The sequence below is a fragment of the Rhincodon typus genome, chromosome 2 (assembly GCF_021869965.1).
Source record: "Rhincodon typus isolate 14 chromosome 2, sRhiTyp1.1, whole genome shotgun sequence".
Lineage (NCBI taxonomy): Eukaryota > Metazoa > Chordata > Chondrichthyes > Orectolobiformes > Rhincodontidae > Rhincodon > Rhincodon typus.
In genome coordinates, this window is record NC_063333.1 from 82,934,671 (window position 1) to 82,954,335 (window position 19,665).

At 39.5% G+C, this 19,665-nt stretch overlaps 1 protein-coding gene across 1 annotated transcript in view; it reads right to left on the minus strand.

Moving 5' to 3' along the window:
• The window catches only part of LOC109931812 (histone deacetylase 9-like), a 948,406-nt gene that overhangs the window by 56,897 nt on the left and 871,844 nt on the right, over window positions 1–19,665 (minus strand). The window contains exon 23 of the mRNA XM_048608478.1: window positions 987–1,105. Coding sequence (XP_048464435.1) covers window positions 987–1,105 — 119 coding nt within the window. The remainder of the gene's footprint in view (window positions 1–986; window positions 1,106–19,665) is intronic.

Below are 19,665 nucleotides of genomic sequence, written 5' to 3' on the forward strand. Positions count from 1 at the left end.
GATTTCTGAAGAAGGGTCCAGGCCCGAAACATCAGCTTTCCTGCTCCTCTGATGCTGCTTGGCCTGCTGTGTTCATCCACCTCTACACCTTGTTATCCCAGATTCTCCAGCATTATCAGTTCCTACTATCTCCAACTACATCTACTGTGTTTTAAAATCCCCATTAACCTTGCTTTGGCTGTTGCCCCACTGTTTGATTGTTCTATATTGTAATAAGTGTAATAAGATCAATGTCAACTTGACAACCTCATGGAATGGAGTGGCAATCTGTAAAAAATAAACTGAGATGGCCCCATATCTTTTCACTTGAAATTTGCATCAGTTGTTGTGGACAGTTGACTTTCATTTCATTAACCTGCGTTAGCATGAAACAGGGGTACCAGCATAAAAATACTGTTATAGATGAAGTAGGTTTTGTGAACATAGAGATTTGCAATGTATCCAAAAAGTATCCTATGCAGATTGTTGACCTCTAAGCCCTAATGCCAATATGTGCTCCTGTTGTATAAAATCCCTACTGAAAGATCAATGTTATATCATCTCCTCAATAGCATAGAAACTGCAACCGTCAGTCTGAGATTTAATGTTGAAAATATTTAGTAAAGGATAAAACGTTGCCAAATGACACGTTTCTATAAATGATTTCCACAATTTTTTATTACTTTGAAAGACTGCAATATTGCTATCAGTCAAAAGACCTGAGCCGAAGTCAGTATTGGGGACTTAGCCAATTGAATCAGCCAAGTTCAACAGTTGGAAGGGAGGAGTGATGAAGAACCTTCCTGCCAGTGAAGTTGTGCAGTAGTCTGTAGCCTCATTTGTCAGATCTCCCACATGCATGGAACAGAGTAGCCTAAGTTATAATGGGAGGAGGACATAACCTGATGGAACAGAAACCAGAATCACAGTTGTGCTTTGAGTGTTTGTTTTTCACAGGTTTTCCTACTGTGTAATCTTAATCAAAGCATAGAACTGGAAGGGCTTACATTTGGCTTTGACTTTGTATCCACCCAACGGAGAGGCATGACCTTCGACTGCATCAAAACCAGCTGATACCAAAACCACATCTGGATTGAACTCACTGGCGATTGGCATGACCACAGTCCTGTGGGACAATGATAAAAACTATGAACGAGTCTGGAGTAAATTCTCAACTTCATTCTCACAGCAAGCCACATGGAAAAATTCAGGATCTGCTTTCTTGTTACAAGAAATGTACTTTTCCATAAATTACACAGAGAACCTTGTATTACAATTCCAAATCAGTTGACTATCATTTAAGACTTCAGTTACACAGTCTTTTACTCAAAAAGTTATGAAATGTTATTCTCTGAAATGAATTTTAAAATTTTGAGCAGCCAACGTTATATTATCATTCTATAAATTCTTAACTGACAAACCATGTTCTTTACCAAAAACAAGTTAAAAAATTATTAATGCAAACAAATGTGATAGGCCCTGAAACCCATTGCTGTATCTTGGAGTCAAATTCATTATTTTTATGAGCTGATCTATCTTCACTCATTATCAAAGTCATACCTCATTACTATTCATGCTTCCCCTATTTACTTCTCATCTAGATCCATCTTCTGTTTATTTTTCTTTTTGTCCAGTTGATATCTCCTTTTGCCTTGTGCCATCACCCTTTTGGAATTTAATCTTTGTAGCTCTGTCACAGATTTTCAATGCTGTTCTTCCTCTCCATTCATCACACTGCACCTTTCTCTGCCATTGTATTTCCTTAAATTGATACATTTCTAACCTTTTGCAATTCTGATGAAAGGGCCAAACCTGAAGTGTAGACTCTGTTTCTCTCAATGGAAGCTGTCAGATCCATTGAATATTTCTGACACTTTGTGAAGTTTTTATTTTAATTTTTATTTCAAACATAATTCTACATACCTCTTTTAAAATCTTTTCTAATATATTTCAAGTGTTTTTCCAAACGTGGAAGTAACCTGGTAAGGCTCCATTTCCACAATTAGTGACAGAACACATTTTGGAGAAGAGGTTATCACATTACAGGGATGAATCCACAGCCTGTTCTTCTGTCTAAATAGGCTCAGCTGTGGTAAAGCAGAATGGCAAAATCATCCCTTGTATATATCAATTCAATGAAATCGTTCCTTCGATATTGACTGTAAATTAAAATTGCTACATTCAATTTCAAATGATTTGAAATGTCTTATGTCATTCTATCTCAATGACAATTTGCATTTCAAAAAGTTTACAATTTAGCAACAATATCAATTATGCCTGTTGATGGGATCATGTAAGGGTTTGAAAAAGCACATAATAACTGAGAAATTTTGGGCAGTAATATAACAAAAACAGATTATTCTCCTTGGGCTGGAACTCTACCTACAAATATCATTCTCCCTCTCCTTCTCTCCTTTCTTCGTATTTTTCCTTTTACCTCTAACTCTGTTTTCTTCATCCTGCCTTCATCTGTTCCCTCTTTCTTTCCTGTTCCCTATTGCCATTCCTTACTCAATGTCGCTCTGTCCCCTTATCCACTATGGCCCATTTTCTTCTTTGCTCCCTAATCCTGTTGGGTTTGAATTTCGATTTGAAGCTCCATTTAGAATATCATATGAGTTTGATTAACCCTTAAAATTTCAATGCGATATGTAAATGTTAACAGATGAATGACATCACTTATTGGTGGAATTCTCAGCAATAATGGAAGACTGCTGACTATTAAAATGTAGCAGCAAAATCTCTGAATTATGGTCTGGGAAACAGGGATTATTACATGTGGGACTGTTTGCTGAAATGGCGAATCAGTGGAGTTAAAATATTTCTGCAGGGGTTCTGCTGGTCTCCTGCAGTTCCCTCAGTGGGAGACTGGCAGACTCCCAGAGAAATGGTGTAAATGGCTGAAAATGACTGCTTATGTCATTTCTCTGGGGCTCCTTTAGGTCGGCTGCCAAATTTACAGCAGCAGATTAGAGGTAGCTCTGCAAAATTTCAGGGTCCTGGCTTTGTTCAATTGAGAATATTAAAATAAATGATTCTGATGCAAAAGAAACAAAAAATGTGTTTGGTATTCTTACTATTGTTTTTGATGCAAAGTAACATTGCAATTAAATCAGTACAAAACTAGCATTATAATTCAGGAAACATGTCATTGATTCCAAGTCATAGCATAGCTAATAGATGTGAGCACCTTTTCAGGAGATAGTTATAGTCTTTGAACCTTGAATCCCGGCCATTATATAGCTGCAATCTATTTGATTCCACATTTTAAAGTTAAATTAGACCATGGAGGATCCTTGACCTTAACGTTCATTACTTGTAACATTAGCAGTCTGTTGGCTGTCTCCAACTAATCACGTTTAATCAGATTTCAGAGGCTATTGAGCACATTTTGGCAGAAATGTGGAAGTGGAAATGTCCAAAGCTCCACTGTCACTAGCAAGACATTGACTTGAGAGCCACCAAATTACTGAGATCTATTGACTCTTCTCTACAGCTACCTATTGGAGATCAGTATTTGTAATAAACTGCCTAAAATCACCATTAAAATGGTATGGCTTTCAGCAAGGTGGGAACTACTATGCAATAGGAAGCTTTGAGTTGATTAATAAAAAGAAATGTTAGTGTTAGGTTAAGTGTACACAAGTGTCGTTTTACAAACATATGCTTCTGGTACAGAGCCTTGTGCACTGTACATGTGCATCTGGAATTCAGACATGGATCTAAACAGAACTGGCTTAATTTTCGTTTATTTACAGAAATGGGAAGCATCACACCAGGAATGCCATTTGGAGGATCTGCCCAAAGAAGTATTTAAAATTAGATTTAGATCTGTCACACAACAGAAGCCTTGAAGAAAACCTGTTTTGATAAATTTATCCTCGGTCTGAGAGGTATTCTATAGATTCACTCATTCAGACAAGCAGATTCAATGCAGACACACTCCTGTGATGCTGAGCAGAAGAATCCCCATGGAGTGCATCTACTAACAGGCATTGAGTTTCATAGAGTTCTTTTAATATGTGCCAATTGAGAGCTGTTATTTTATTCCTGAACCTGGCCTGCTGAGTTTTACTGTTGGTCCTAAACAGACTTTGAATGACCTTTGACAGACTTATAATGCATAGTATAGTCCCCTTTGATGTGTGTTTATAGCATGGAAACAATTTCTAATTACAGATTGATTTACTTTATGATCATTATAAATAAAGCTAGGTGGGGGCATTCTAAGGATGAGTTACCCAGGAAGATTTCACCTTAAGGAAGTGAGTTTCATCAATGAATAAAACTGCAAAGACTGAAGATGTTTTAAGTTATTAAAGCTTGTTTAAAACTATTTTCAATGGCTTCCTCAGAGCTCATGAAATATGCATATTATAAGTAGTCCGCCACACCATTCCAGCCCGGTCAAAGATCACCACCCAGTTAGTGCCATCTCCTGGATCTGGAGGACTGGGCTGCCATGCAGAAAGTTAAATTACTTTCTCTGCTTTGCCAGAGTAAATGTCAGAGTCTTGTTATCTCATCTTTGCTCTATCCCTGCCACTGAACCCAATCCCCACCAAGGCTCATGGTCTGATATTCCCTCTGATGCATGCAAAACCCTTCCCTTTGCTAGGCCCCATTCTCTCACACCACTAATCCTCTACGTCTTCCACACTGCCTCCTCACTCTTTCAGAACATCTCAAAACCTTCATTCCATGTTCCCCAGTCATCACAGCCATGCCACCCACTTGTGTCTTTCTGATTCACCCCCTTTTTGTAATTATAAGAGAAGATATTCCATAACAGCGAATTGCAATGCTGGAGATGTGGGAGGGATTTGGTGCCCAAAATCTGTGTCCTCATTCCTTACAAGGAGAGAATCTCCCCCAGGGCAGCTCCCAAGGCCAAGTACAAGAACTCATAAGCAGAGATAAGAGTAGTTTTGAAAAAGAATATCTTAAATTATTCTCAGGTTGAGGTAAACCTAACATAGAATATAACAGCATGTTAAGAAGAGATGTTGATTCATTGTGTGTACACATCTGTGAAGAAATTCATTCCTTTAATACAGCAACTAAAAAAAATCAATTACAGAGATGACAAGCATAAGTGTCATCTCACAGAAGACAAAGGCTAGTGTGAGGGCATGGTTATTGTACCAAAGTTTGATCAGAAAATATGTTGATCTTTCAAAATTTAATAAGGCAGCTGCTAGAGAAAGCCCTGCCATGGCTACAGTGGATTTAAGCTTATCCAAACTCTCTAAAAGCAACATCTTCACTAAACATTATGTTAACAGTAGTTTCTGACAGGTTCCCTCAGATGGAAAATTCATATTGCCTATCATGACTATCACTGTTTGGGAAATATAGTTTTAGTAAATTTCATTTTGAAATTGCCTTGACTCCAAAGATCTTCTATTTTCAACATGACAGGGATTGGACTGGTTTTATGTCATAAGGACAACATCCTGACCCATGCAGAAAACACAGAAAGTCATGACCAAAGAGTATGTACAGCCTTGATAAGGGCAGGTAGCAGGGCTTATGCTCATTGAGAAATGAGAGATCTCCAAATACTCTACTCAATTCCTGGGAGATTTCATTAAAAACTGTTGGTATGAAACTAACTCCTCAAAATACAAAGGGACTAAAGGAGTTTCTGACTCTGAAGTTAGTACATGACTTACAAAGATTTCTGGGAATAGTAAACCATTTAGAAAAATGCTTAGCCCACTTTCCAACTATCACTGGACCTTGATAACTGATTCAAAAAGTCTCAAGGATGTGTCAGAAGTCACGTCACAAAGAAGCCTTTTAAAAGATCAAGACAGGAGGACTTCCACAGATGTCATGGCCACTACATTAGTCTATTCTCAATTATTACTGCAGTGGATGTCTCAGCCACAGGTAACGATGTAATTTTTTGTCAAGAATAGTCAGAAGGAGACAGAAAACTGACATATTAGGCATCCCAACCAATATCTGATGTGGAAACTCAATGTGTAGTTATTGAGAAGTTTGCCCATTCAGATACATGGGCCTATGATAAATTTTCAGATTTCACACTGGGTCTCATGGTTCTTATTGAGACCATTTATAAACCACTGGTCTTGCTATTAGAGGAAAAGAATTGACAAAAATGTTTCCATGGTTACAACGATTTTGGCCAAGAGTAAGACCAAGCATGCAAGACCAAATAAATTCAAAGGAAATTAGATATCAGCAGATGCCCTTTCCAGAGCAAACTTACAGCAGTTGAAGAAGAATTTTCTGGCAAACTCAGTCATACACTCAAGCAACAAAAGTAAGGCCAGCAACACAAACAAACCTTTATCTCATTAAAGAGGAACAGATAAATTATCCGCAAAGTCTTACTGTATGTGAAAACTATATCCAGAAACAAGCAAAGAATGCTGGAGAAACTCAGCAGGTCTGGCAGCATCTGTGAAGAGAGAAACAGAGTTAGCACTTTGAATCCAATATGATTCTTTTTCTTCAGTTCAAAAAGATCATACTGGACTTGAAGCATTAATTCTGTTTAGTATTATAATACTATATAGGAGACTGAGGAGAAAAGAAACCTAGTGGCTTCATTATTAAAACACGTTTAAATACCTACAAAATTTCTCTACTGTTGATGACTTATTGACTTTTGACAGCAGTCTCGTCATCCTTTCTTCAGTGAGAACATATATCCTTGACAAAATACATCAAGGATATTTGGGAATCACCAAATATTGAGCTCGAGCTCAAACTTCAGTATGGTGAGCAAGAATCACTACACAGGTAGTAGACCTCATAACTGATTGTCAGACATGTGCCACACATAGCCACAAAACTATTGTACCCACAGGACTATGAGAACACATAGGTTCTGACCTGTTTGTATTTTTAGGATGCTCTTGTCTAATCGTGGTCAACTATTTCTCTCCATGGATCAAAGTAAGGAAATTGTATTCCACCGCTTTGCATGTAATTGTCAAAGTCCTACAGGAAATATTTGCCACGCATTGAATGTTGGATGTGGTTACATCTAATAATGGACCACAATTTGCCAATGAGAAATTTGCGTGCATTTCAGGATTCCATGACCAACACATAAGGCATCCTCAGTCAAATGGAGCAGCTGTAGTTAGAGTCCTAATAGTCAAAAACCTCCTAAAGTAGAACGCAATCTTCTTCACAACTTTACTAAACTAAAATTCCATTGTGTTTCAACGTGAATTTTTATCATCTGGATTACCAATGGGGAGAAATGCTCAGCTCCCTATCCTTCCAAAGCAATAGATTCTATAAATGAGCCCCACAGATTTAAACTAATGTTTGTCTGAAGAATTTTGCATCTAATTTCTTGCCAAGTCGGGAACAATGTCAAACAGTGTGGATCCAGGATCTTATCAGGAATGGTGGTGTCGTGCAACATGTAACAAATGATAATGGTCGTACCTCATTAACATATCAGAAGGAACAGTGTATCAAAATTGTTTCAGAGATAGCAGGAACTGCAGATGCTGGAGAATCTGAGATAACAAGGTGTAGAGCTGGATGAACACAGCAGGCCAAGCAGCATCAGAGGAGCAGGAAGGCTGACGTTTCGGGCCTAGACCCTACTTCAGAAATGGGGGAGGGGAAGGGGGTTCGGAAATAAATAGGGAGAAAGGGGGAGGCGGATAGAAGATGGACAGAGGAGAAGATAGGTGGAGAGGAGACAGACAGGTCAAAGAGGCTGAAATGGAGCCAGTAAAGGTGAGTGTAGGTGGGGAGGTAGGGAGGAGATAGGTCAGTCCAGGGAGGACGGACAGATCAAGGGGGGGGGAGGAGGTTAGTAGGTAGGAGAGGGGGGTGTGGCTTGGGGTGGGAGGAAGGACAGGTTAGGGAGGCAGGGACGAGCTGGGCTGGTTTTGGGATGCGGTAGGGGGAGGGGAGATTTTGAAGCTTGTGAAGTCCACATTGATACCATTGGGCTGCAGGGTTCCCAAGCGGAATATGAGTTGCTGTTCCTGCAACCTTCGGGTAGAATCGTTGTGGCACTGCAGGAGGCCCAGGATGGACATGTCGTCTGAGGAATGGGAGGGGGAGTTGAAATGGTTCGCGACTGGAAGGTGCATGTTCCCGTTGTGGCCTCCTTTACATCGGGGAAACCAAGCGGAGGCTTGGGGACCACTTTACAGAACACCTACGTTCGGTTTGCACTAAACAACTGCACCTCTCAGTCGCGAACCATTTCAACTCCCCCTCCCGTTCCTCAGACAACATGTCCATCCTGGGCCTCCTGCAGTGCCACAACGATGCTACCCGAAGGTTGCAGGAACAGCAACTCATCTTCCGCTTGGGAACCCTGCAGCCCAATGGTATCAATGTGGACTTCACAAGCTTCAAAATCTCCCCTCTCCCTAGCGCATCCCAAAACCAGCCCAGCTCATCCCCACCTCCCTAACCTGTCCTTCCTCCCACCTATCCCCACCTCCCACCCCAAGCCCCACCCCCATCTCCTATCTACTAACCTCATCCCGCCCCCTTGACCTGTCTGTCCTCCCTGGACTGACCTATCTCCTCCCTACCTCCCCACCTACACCCACCTTTACTGGCTGCATCCCCGCCTCTTTGACCGGTCTGTCTCCTCTTCACCTATCTTATCCTCTTTCCATCTTCTATCCGCCTCCCCATCTCTCCCTATTTATTTCAGAACCCCCTTCCTCTCCCCCATTTCTGAAGAAGGGTCTAGACCCGAAACGTCAGCTCTCCTGCTCCTCTGATGCTGCTTGGCCTGCTGTGTTCATCCAGCTCTACACCTTGTTATCTCAGTGCATCAAAATCACAGATTTAATAAAGAACCAAAGCTTATCATGACTGCGTTTGATTTTGTGTACATGCAATAGACAATAAGAGAAATAGATTTTTTCTAATCAATCTTTTTTAGAAATGTTATTCCACAGCTCTGGAGCAGGTTGGACTTGAACCTGGGACTCCTGGCTCATAGCTAGGCCCACCCACTGTAGCTTAAGCGCCCCAAATTAAAAACTAATCAACGCGTCACACTCCCAGTCTGGATGATTGGTCGGATTCAAAACGAGGCCCTTGGAACATTAATTGGGTCACTGGATTGATAGTTTAACAATAATGCTGCTTGGCCATTGCCTCCCGATCTCGCATTATTTCAATGGATGAACCTAATGAACAACAAGAGCCAGGTCAGTCTCAAAAAAACTCCAGTACGAGATCAACACCCAAATCAGCTGTCCTCAAAAACCAACCATCCCATTCCAACACATACTCAACCAGGAAGGATTGTCAAAACTCTCATCAATTGAATCCATCAAATCAGAGACTTGATGAGATAATAGTAAATCCACTTTATTTACTTGAAACAATTTTAAAAAAGAATTTAAAATCCAGGAAAAAAATTGAGAGGGTAATGCTGATTAAGACAGTTTGGTCATGAAAGATTAACCAACATTTCAACATGAGCTCTGCCCATCAGGATATAAAGGACCACTCTTGGGAGGAACTAATCTGTGTGTTGCTAGTCTTGTATGTCTAGTTCAGTAGAAATAGGGAGTACTTACCTATCCTTAAATTTGACTTGACTTTTAACAAAAGATTTTTATATGTCTCAGACATAACGTAACTAGGATATTAAGTACTTATGTAATAACTGTATGCTGCTTATCAAGAACCTAACTTCGGCTGAAAACATTATATGGGCATCCTACTGGATTTGATATCAGAGCCAAATATGAAGGAAAAGGATAGGTAGCAGTGAACCGACTGAAGAGATCCCAGATGGATCAGGTGACACAACCCTAACATATATTAATCAATCAACATTCCCGGATATTGCAATTTAACCACTGAACAGCAATATAAGTATGTGATAGCAACATGACAGTTATAGTTATGTTATCATGAGACACTAGCAAAATCTTCAGGAGCAGGGAACAAAGAGATGGAAGTTCATTGTCATCAGTGTTCATGTGAAATATCTTCACAGGTCACTTGATATTGAAAAAAAGAGTATAGACTAATGTGAAATTGACAAAAGCCAACAAAGTAGCCATGCCAATATAACATTTCTTACTAAATCTAAATAACCCTGTAATTGTGTTATTCACATTCCCTAGATCATAGAAAAACCTGATTACTTGAACAAGTTTGTACATTGATTAATGAAGCGCATTATCAATAAAAAAAAATAACCCCAACCAATACATTTTGTATTTATTTAGTGAAAATGTTTATTTCTCATGTTTCCAACGCTATTGAAATATTTTCACTTGCACCCTGTGTCATGATCCTAAATTGTCTCAATTTTTATGGATTATCACGACTGTCTGTGTTAAATTGCTTCAATGTTGTACTAACACTATTACAGTTCTGCTTGTGCACTATTTGAATAAAATGATTGGCTGACTTTTTTAATGGGTTAACAAATGTCTTGAAGTAGACCATACAGAAATTTGGCAGGATGTTAATCAATGTACTTAAAATAACATATATATATATATATATATATATATACACACACACAAACACGGGAATTCAACCCCACTGTTGCAACTTCCTATCACTATTTTTTGTGTATTTTATCAACATGAAGGAGTAGAATAGTACAGCCTTTATTTGAATTGTCCGAAAAATTTTTCTTTGTTTAGGTTGAAATTATTTCCATTTATATTATCACTCATTCTCTCTTAATATGACTTAATATGCTTGTGTCAATTTCTTCTTCCCATTAATTTATGCAAAATAGTTAACCATTTTAATGGTAGATAACTGTAATTTCTAATCTTTTGTTTACATACACAAAGTGCTACATTATACCACGCTGAAACATATAATAGTGAATTGATGAATATGCACTCCTAACCCACAGCCCCACCTGCCAAGAGATCATATCTGGAATTTGAGCACACGGGTCAATGGACTGAGCAACATTTGTTTGCCATCATTGTCAAAACTTTATTTAAAAAATAAAATGCATGAAATGCCGCTAAAAAAACCTCAACATTTATTAGGTCTTGCATTGGTCTTCCATTATATATCTAGTGGGAGATCAGCAGAAACCTGATCTGTGTGTGGACCTTGTGACACACGTCACCCCCAACACTAACCTTGTTTCAATCACCACAGGAATTGCCATTTGCATTATACGTGATTGCTATGAAGGATTTGAGAGAAATTGTGGCTGTAAATATTGAAAGGTGATGGCTTTTCCAGCAGTCATGGACAAATGGGTACTGAAGTTGTGGAAACATTCTGCTGTCCCACAAATACAAAGGACTCTTCCATTTACCCTGTAATATTAGTCAGAATCAGTGCTGAAGGGCTTAATGCCAGTGTAGCTATAGGGATGACATTAGGATTCTTTTGATTATTCTTTTTGTAGGATTTGGGTGTCACTGGCAATGGTTAACATTTATTGCCAATTACTAATAAATCTTGAGAAGGTGGTGGTAAACACCTTGTTGAATCACAGTTGTCCACAACCCATTCAACTTCTCTTCATGAAAAAATCCCTCCATACCTGCAATCAACTCAGTGAGTGTTCCCTGGACAGTCTCCATTGGCAGTATATCTTTCCTTACAGAAGTAGTTCACAGAATTCTAGATATGGTCAAGCTAATGCCATGTGTCATTTTAGCAAGACTTCCCTATCTATTCCCTTTGAAATGCATTCCCTCCTTGTTATCTGCTGATTTGCTACCCATGGATCTGTGTAATTGCAAAGATGACCCCAGACACTTTATTTTCATTCCCATTGACTCATCCAGTTTAATCATGCAATCCTTTGTGATAGATAGGAGAATTACATAAGTGTGGTAACAGCATATTTTGTTACCTGTGGGAAGCCTTTGCCCCTACCCTCTACAGATAATGATAATTTAGTGTAAAAGACAACATTCCTCTTGCCTTCCTTGTTAACTGCTAACTTGGATGTGATTTTTGTGATTTATGCACAAGGTCTCCCAATTTTATCCCATTAATTGTCGAGATATACCTCATGGAAACTCATATGTGCTGAACAGATATCACAATCTGAGTTAGTCCCATTTGCCAGCATTTGGCCCTTATCCCTCTAAATCCCTCCTATTCATATACCCAACCAAATGCCTTTTAAATGTTGTAATTGTACCTGCCTCCACCACTTATTCTTCCACTATTCCATACACACACCACCCTCTGTGTTAAAAAGATACCCTTCAGGTCCTTTTTAAATCTTGCCCCTGTCACCTTAAATCTATGGTCTCTAGTTTTGGATTCCCCACTCTAGAAAAAATACCTTGGGTATTCATCCTGTCCAAGTTCGTTTTGATTTTATAAACCCCTATAATGTCACTCCTCAGCCTCCGACGCTTTAGGGAAGAAAAATCCCAGCCTAAGCAGCCTCTCCCGAAAGCTCAAACCCTCCAGACCCAGCAACATCCTTGTAAATCCTTTTTGCACCTTCTCAAATTAACCAACATTCTTCCTATGGAAGGATGAGCAGAATTGTTTGCAATATTCTAAAAGTGCTCCTCAGAGGATTAGTGTGGATTTGTTGGGTCAAATAGCCTGTTTCTATGATTATAAGTGGCCTTACCATGTTCTGTACAGCTACAACATGATGTCCCAATTCCTATATTCAATCTTATGGCCAATGAAGGCAAACGTGTCAAATGCCTTCATCACCACCCTAACTGCGACTCCACTTTCAAGGAACCATGCATTTGCACCCCTAGGTCACTTTGTTTGGCAACAATCCCCAGGGCCCTACCGTTAACTATATAAGTCCTGTCCTGGTTTGCCTTACCAAAATGCAACACCTCACATTTATCTAAATTAAACTCTATCTGCCACTCCACTGGCCCACTTGATCCAGATCTTATTGTACTCTGAGAGTAGAATGGAAGTTGCATAGAAGAGTATAAATTGGCTTGGATTTGCATAAATGATGCATGAGGATGGTTGTTATTGTATTTATTTCTCAACCTTATTAATTTTTTAATGTTATTAATGTATTTTGCCTTGAGACTGATACAAAATATCTATTTAACTCTTTTGCCATTTCCTGGCTCTCCTTTTTCCCCCCAGTATCATTACCTAAGTGGCCTAATTCAAATTAGCCTCCATCTTTCTTTTTATATACATAAGAAGCTCTTCCTGCCTGTTTTGATATTACTTGAACATTTCCCTTCGAGGTTAATTTTCGCTCTCTTCATTATGTTTTGGTCTTCTTCTGTTGGTTTTTAAAACTTTCCCAATCCTCTGGCTTACCGCTAATATTTGTCATTTTGTACTTTATTTTATTTCAATTTGATGCTATCCTTAACTTCCCTGGTTTACCATGGATGGCTTATCCTCTTTTCAAAATGCATCTTTCTCACTAGGATATATCTTTGCAGTGAGGTGTAAACTACTTCCTTAAATGTCTGTCATTGTATCTCAACATGCTTTGCTGCTAAATTCCTTTCTTATTCCACTTGAGCCATCCCTACCCACACGGCTTCATAACTACACAAATTTATGTTAGTACAGTTGTTTCTGAACCAAATTTCTCCTCGCAGACTGAATGTTAAATTCTACCATATTATGTTTTCTGTTTTCTAGGGAATCTTTTACTCTGAAATCATTTAATAAACCTCCCTCAGTACACATCACCAGATCCAAAATAACCTATCCCCGGTTGGATCCACAATATTTTGTTCCAGGAAACTGTCCCAAATGCACCATATGAATTCCTCCTCATGATTCCCTCTGCCAAGCAGTAGTTGATCCCAGAAACAGTGCAGATGCTGCTGGGTTAACCAATAGGGTGTCTGCACATCTGTGTGGAACTGCACTGGTGCTTTGGCCAAGGTCTGAAAACCAACAGTAAAAACAGACCTAATATTACTCTTTACAGCCCCACATATTCCTCATGCATCATTTATGCAAACCCAAGCCAAATTATACTCTTGCGTGCAACTTCCATCATTTGTCATATCTAATCTCCTTCACCCACTCTCCTCTGACTCTATTCATGCCAGCCTATCCCTCTCTACTCACACTGCATGGCCCTTTATAGCCCCTATGTCAAACTATATCCCAATACTCACTACCATGGCTCTTGAAAGCCTCAATGCCAACTTTGTGCTGACTCATGAAACATGTGCTCCCCACCCACCATCTTTATTCCCTACACCATGCTAACTCACCCAGTAATGACAACAAGGATTCATGCTGAGATGAAATAAAGTCCTAAATGGTCTATTCATGAATTCACCATTTTGGAAAATAAAGGAAACTTTCTAACAATAAAAATGCATTCACCTCTTTCAACTTTAATTAACCCTGAACAAAAATAAACATCTGAATTAATAGTCCCACTTTGAAGAGTGCATAACCACTTGGAGCTGCCAATCAGACTGTGAAATGAGATACAACCCATTGTACTAAGGACTGGTTCTGAAAAAGTCATTCAGCACTAATCTGTAATGATATCCCTCCGGCTTATGTCAACAGATGGACTGAAATAGCAAAGACAGAATTCTTTAACACTGCAGGCAGTCTTTTCAAATAGTTTAAAGATAGGAGTTTTAAATCCTTTGATATTTTGATAGCTCCCTTTCAAACTCTGTTAAAGTTGTTTTGATAGGTCTCTTGAGAGGTCTAATGTATTTATGCTGTTTGCATGTTTATTCATGGAAGATTTAAATATAAAACCCAAAGAACACCTAAAGAAGGGTCCCAGGGCCACAGATGATGCCAGACCTGCTGGATTTCTCTTGTAAATTCCATTTTTATGAGTTTCATATCTCCAGCATTCAAGGTTCTGTATTTTGTTTTACAAAAGAACACCTTACCTTTCACAAAGAAGAGCTTACCTCTACCAAAAGGCTCCTGACCTCCTATATAGATGTATTTGGAATATATCCAAAAGGATTATGTACCTCTCTAAAGTGGTACCCTCCCCATCCAACACTCTACAATGTATGGACTTATTTCTAGCAGGTCTAACATACACATGTCATGTTTCCCACTCGTAGCTAATATAAAAGACTTTGTTTAGCTGGGCAGTTGCTTCGGTGAACCACAGTTGGACAACTTAAGACCTACCCTGTCCCTCTTACATGCTTCAGTGTCCTGTTTAGGGGCAGAATTTCCGGACCTGAGATTTCACGACCATTGCTTGCAACAACAGGCTCTTGATTATTGTGAAGATTTAAGATGTGGAGGTGCCAGTGTTGGACTGAGATGGGCAAAGCCAGAAGTTACACAACACCAAGCTATAGTCCAACAGGTTCATTTGCAATCACAAGCTTTTGGAGAGCAGCCTCTTCATCAGGTGAAATGAGCTCACTTTACCTGACGTAGAGGCTGCACTCCAAAAGCTTGTAATTTCAAATAAACCTATTAGACAATAACCTGGTGTCGTGTGACTTCTGACTGTCAAGCTTCAAGCCCTTGTCAATGACCTGTCTCCGTAGCACAATATTTCTGTAGATCTACCAATTAACCTTCTGGGCAATGGTGAACCCTTCCCCCCAACTCTCCCACACCAGCCCTCCACAACCAAAGGATTAGCTCGTCTCAAAACTCTGAGACCTAGGACTCTGCTCCCACCTCTGCAACTGGATCCTCAACTTCTTGACTCACAGACCGCAATCAGTTGACAACACGTCCTTTCCAATAATCTTCAAGGCTGCATACCCTTACTATACCCCCTATACCCTCATGACAATGTGGCCAAATACAGCTTTAATATCATTTACAAATTTGCTGATGGTACCACTGTGGTGGGTCAGATCTCAAACAATGACGAGGCAGAGCACACAAAAGAGATAGACAGTTTAGTGACGTGGCATAAAGACAACAATCTCTTCCTCAATGTCAGCAAAATGAAACAGTTATCCATCAACTTCAAGAAGTGGAGTGGAGGGCATACCCCTGTCTGGGTGAATGATGCTGAGGTGGAGCTTCAAATTCCTAAGATTAGCTATCACCAAGAATCTATCCTGGCCCATCCACGTTGACACTACAGTTATGAAAGCACGCCAACACCTCTACTTCCTTGGAAGGCTAAGGGAATTCCGCATGTCCACTTAATTTTTATAGATGCACCACAAAAAGCATCCTACCCAGTTGCATCACAGCTTGGTATGGCAACTGCTCTGCTCAAGACTGAAAGAAATTATAGAGAGTTATGAAAAGAATTTAGTCCATCACAAAAACCAGTCTTCTTTCCATTGCCTCCATCTACACCTCCCACTGCCTCAGGAAAACAGCCAACAAAATCAAAGACCCCTCCGAGCCTGGTTATACTCTCTTTCATACTCCTCCATTGGGCAGAAGATACAAAAGTTTGAAAACACGTACCAACAGATTTAAGTCAGAAGCCACACAACACTAGGTCATAGTCCAACAGGTTTATTTGAAATCACAAGCTTTCGGAGCTCCGAAAGCTTGTGATTTCAAATAAACCTGTTGGACCAAAATCTGGTGTCATGTGACTTCTGACTTTGCCCACCCCAGTCCAATATCGGCACCTCCACATCATGGCTACCAACAGATATAAGAATAGTTTCTTCCCTGCTGTTATCAGATTTATGGACGAACCTCTCATATATTAGAGTTGATCTTTCTCTGCACCTTCTCTATAGCTATAATACTATATTCTATATTCTGTTCTATTACCCTGATGTACTTATGTAAGGTATGATTTGGCTGGTTAGCGTGCAAAACAATACTTCCCTACATTTGACAATAATACATCAAATCAAATCAAATCAAAATCAGGATTACCTCTTGTTTGGAGTTGATCACTGCTGGCCACTTAGATGGTCAAATAATATTGAAAAGACAAGGTTTTCTGGCTATGTTCCCATTCCAAAAGATTTGCAATATCCTTCTTATTGAGATTATTGCTTCAAAATAACTTATTGGGTAATAGGTTTTGATACACAGCTTAAGAAAGTCTCGAGTTTGATTTCAGGCCCATGTCTAATTTACATTAGCAGGAATTATACATTTAAACTAAGCAATTGTCCATATCCAAAATCTTGATGACTATTTATCAATGCATGCCACAAACACAATAACTGATTGGAGATTATATGAGATTCAACCAATTCATCCCTTTACATTGATATAACTTGCCAAACTCATTGCCAACATATGAGTTAATTATTTTCTGAGATCATCGGAAGGGGTGTAGGAGGGAAAATATCAGGTGTTCAGCAACAAAAAAGTCATTTCTCCAGAAGAAAAGTAAAGGAAAAACTGATAATTGATATGTCATGTCAGGATTGGTTACAACACTGGAAATCAGTGTCATTGATCATCATGGGTAAAGTTAATTTAGTTGTAAAAAAAACCTTAGCATCTGTTTTCATAATGCTAAAGTATTGTTCCAATATTCTTCAATGCAAATCATTTGGAATTCCAAATACCCTTTTAAAACCTTTGCAGGAAAATTCTAGCACTATGGAAGGCAGCCATGTTTTTGGATTTTTCCCCACAAAGAGCTCAAGATCCCCATCTACAGGCCTCAATAGTCATTGCACTGTGTTCCTTCAAGAAACGCACCACAATTTTGAAGTCAGATTTTGTTTGACAGCATGGAACTCCCCAAATGATTTAACTTGGCAATACTGATATGCCTAGCTATGGTAAAATAAAGCCTGTTTAATAAAAATGATGTTGGTAAAGGCTGGACAACAAACAATATGAGAACATATTCAGATAGAATTTCCTATTTGGCTTGCATAATGAAGGATTGTCTGGGGGCAGGAAAATCAATTTGGGATGATTGCACATCATTAAAGAAATGTTTTTTTGCCTATTAATTTAAATGGATTGAAAATCATCTGGGGTATATTGCATGTACAATTCATCCAGGCCTCTTTTCCACTATGATGTGCTCCCAGGAAATCCCTTACACCCAACTTTAATTGGAGAATAACTGGTTTCTGACCAATATATTAGGGTATCCGTGAGTCCATGGGTGAGATGCACTTAGAGATTTAGTGGCAAGCATAAGGTTTGCTGAAATCTTGCAGAGCTGATCCAGGAAGATCTCCCAAGATTGATTTTATTACATTTTCACAATGAGTTTCTGGCACAGAGAGGGCCTGGCTGTGGAAGCTTGCTGTGAGTGGAGGCAGGAAATAACACGTGGCCGCAGTCCTTAAATTTGCAGCTGCAATTGAAAGGAACTGCAGGCAGAATCTCTGTTCTTGAATACAAGTTTGGAGCACTCTTCCAAAAATGCAGCAAAATGATGCTTTAAATTTTATTAGATACCAGAATTTCTCAGATCCTTTTGGAAGGTTTGTTTCAAAGTTGTTACTGTTACAACAGAATAGAATAAAGTGGGCAATGCAGAGCCAAGAATATTTGTTTGAGTTTATTTCAGCAGCTCTCAGTACCCACCAACCCCCATCCCCAGTGTTCTTTGCAGGGTCAGTGGAGGTGGCCTAAGACAGTCCAGTTACAACTACAGCAATCAGACATGGAGCAGCTGCAGCTCCTGATAGAAATGGGGCTTTGTTTAAGCAGTTCTAATTCATAAACTACTGCAGTAGCTTTAACCCTTTGGCTTTGTCAGGTTCATATTCGTTTCCTCTCATTGACTCATTCATAATGAGTGCATTCAGGAAGGTGACAGCAAACCTTTAAGGGTATCAAGAGGTGTCATGCTATGTCACAGGGTTGAAAAATTTTATTTCAACTATATAAATAATAGCTTTCAAAATATATAATCACTAGACTGCATTAAGCCTTTAACTCATTGTTGACGTAACTGCACCAATTGTATTTTTTCAGGGGCTGCATGAGCAGTCTAATTAATGTTAAGGGTAGATATGCTGGGAACATTGGGCCTAGCTGCCATATTGTACTGTTTGCTGGTTAAGTCTATAGAGATAAAGGTAAAGTCACCATAATCCTTCTCAATTATAGGGCTGCTCTCTCTCCTTAAAGAGAAACGTCTGGTAGCAGTTTAACCTGAGGATTACCAAGTTTCAAGTGAGGGGAGAGGGTGAGAAGGACAGTCCTTCATGGTAACCTCGGCCATTGCAAAAATTCAACCAACAGTGTTGGTGTTACTCTGCCACACAAACCAGCCATTGAGCCAACTGAGGTGACCGACCCCCTCCTCCATGCCTTTACATGTACTTGGTGGGAACTTCCAGAGACATATTTTCTCTGTTGGAAGTGAAGCTGGGCAAAATTTCAGACTGCCATCTTGATATCTCGCCTACGTTGTTAGATGCCATGGGGTTTGCTGGTGTCAACTGCTACAACCTGGGCAGTGACATGAAGGTTGAGGCTGTAGTGATCCTGGGAGCCCCAGGCAATGCTGTTCAGGCATTGTCTCAAGGTTTCAGTTCTTTGCATTTCCGAAGAAGAGTAATTTGCGACTCATAACATTAACTTTGTTTCTCTCTCCTCAGATGTTGCCAGACCTGCTGAGTTTCTCCAGCGCTTTCAGAGCTGTTTTTATTTCAGTTCTCCAAAATCTGCAGCACTGTGCATTTAGAATTACTATCCCAAAGTTTCCTTTGTGCAGGTGTGATTGTTCATGGACATCTGATTCATTGAAGAAAATCCACCCGAGAGAGTGCTCCTCGTAGTAGTTGGAATAGAAGACAAGTTCACTGAAACAAAAACAGAATACTAAGGAGCACTAACGCGGGTGGATTTTCTTCAATGAATCAGATGTCCATGAACAATCACACC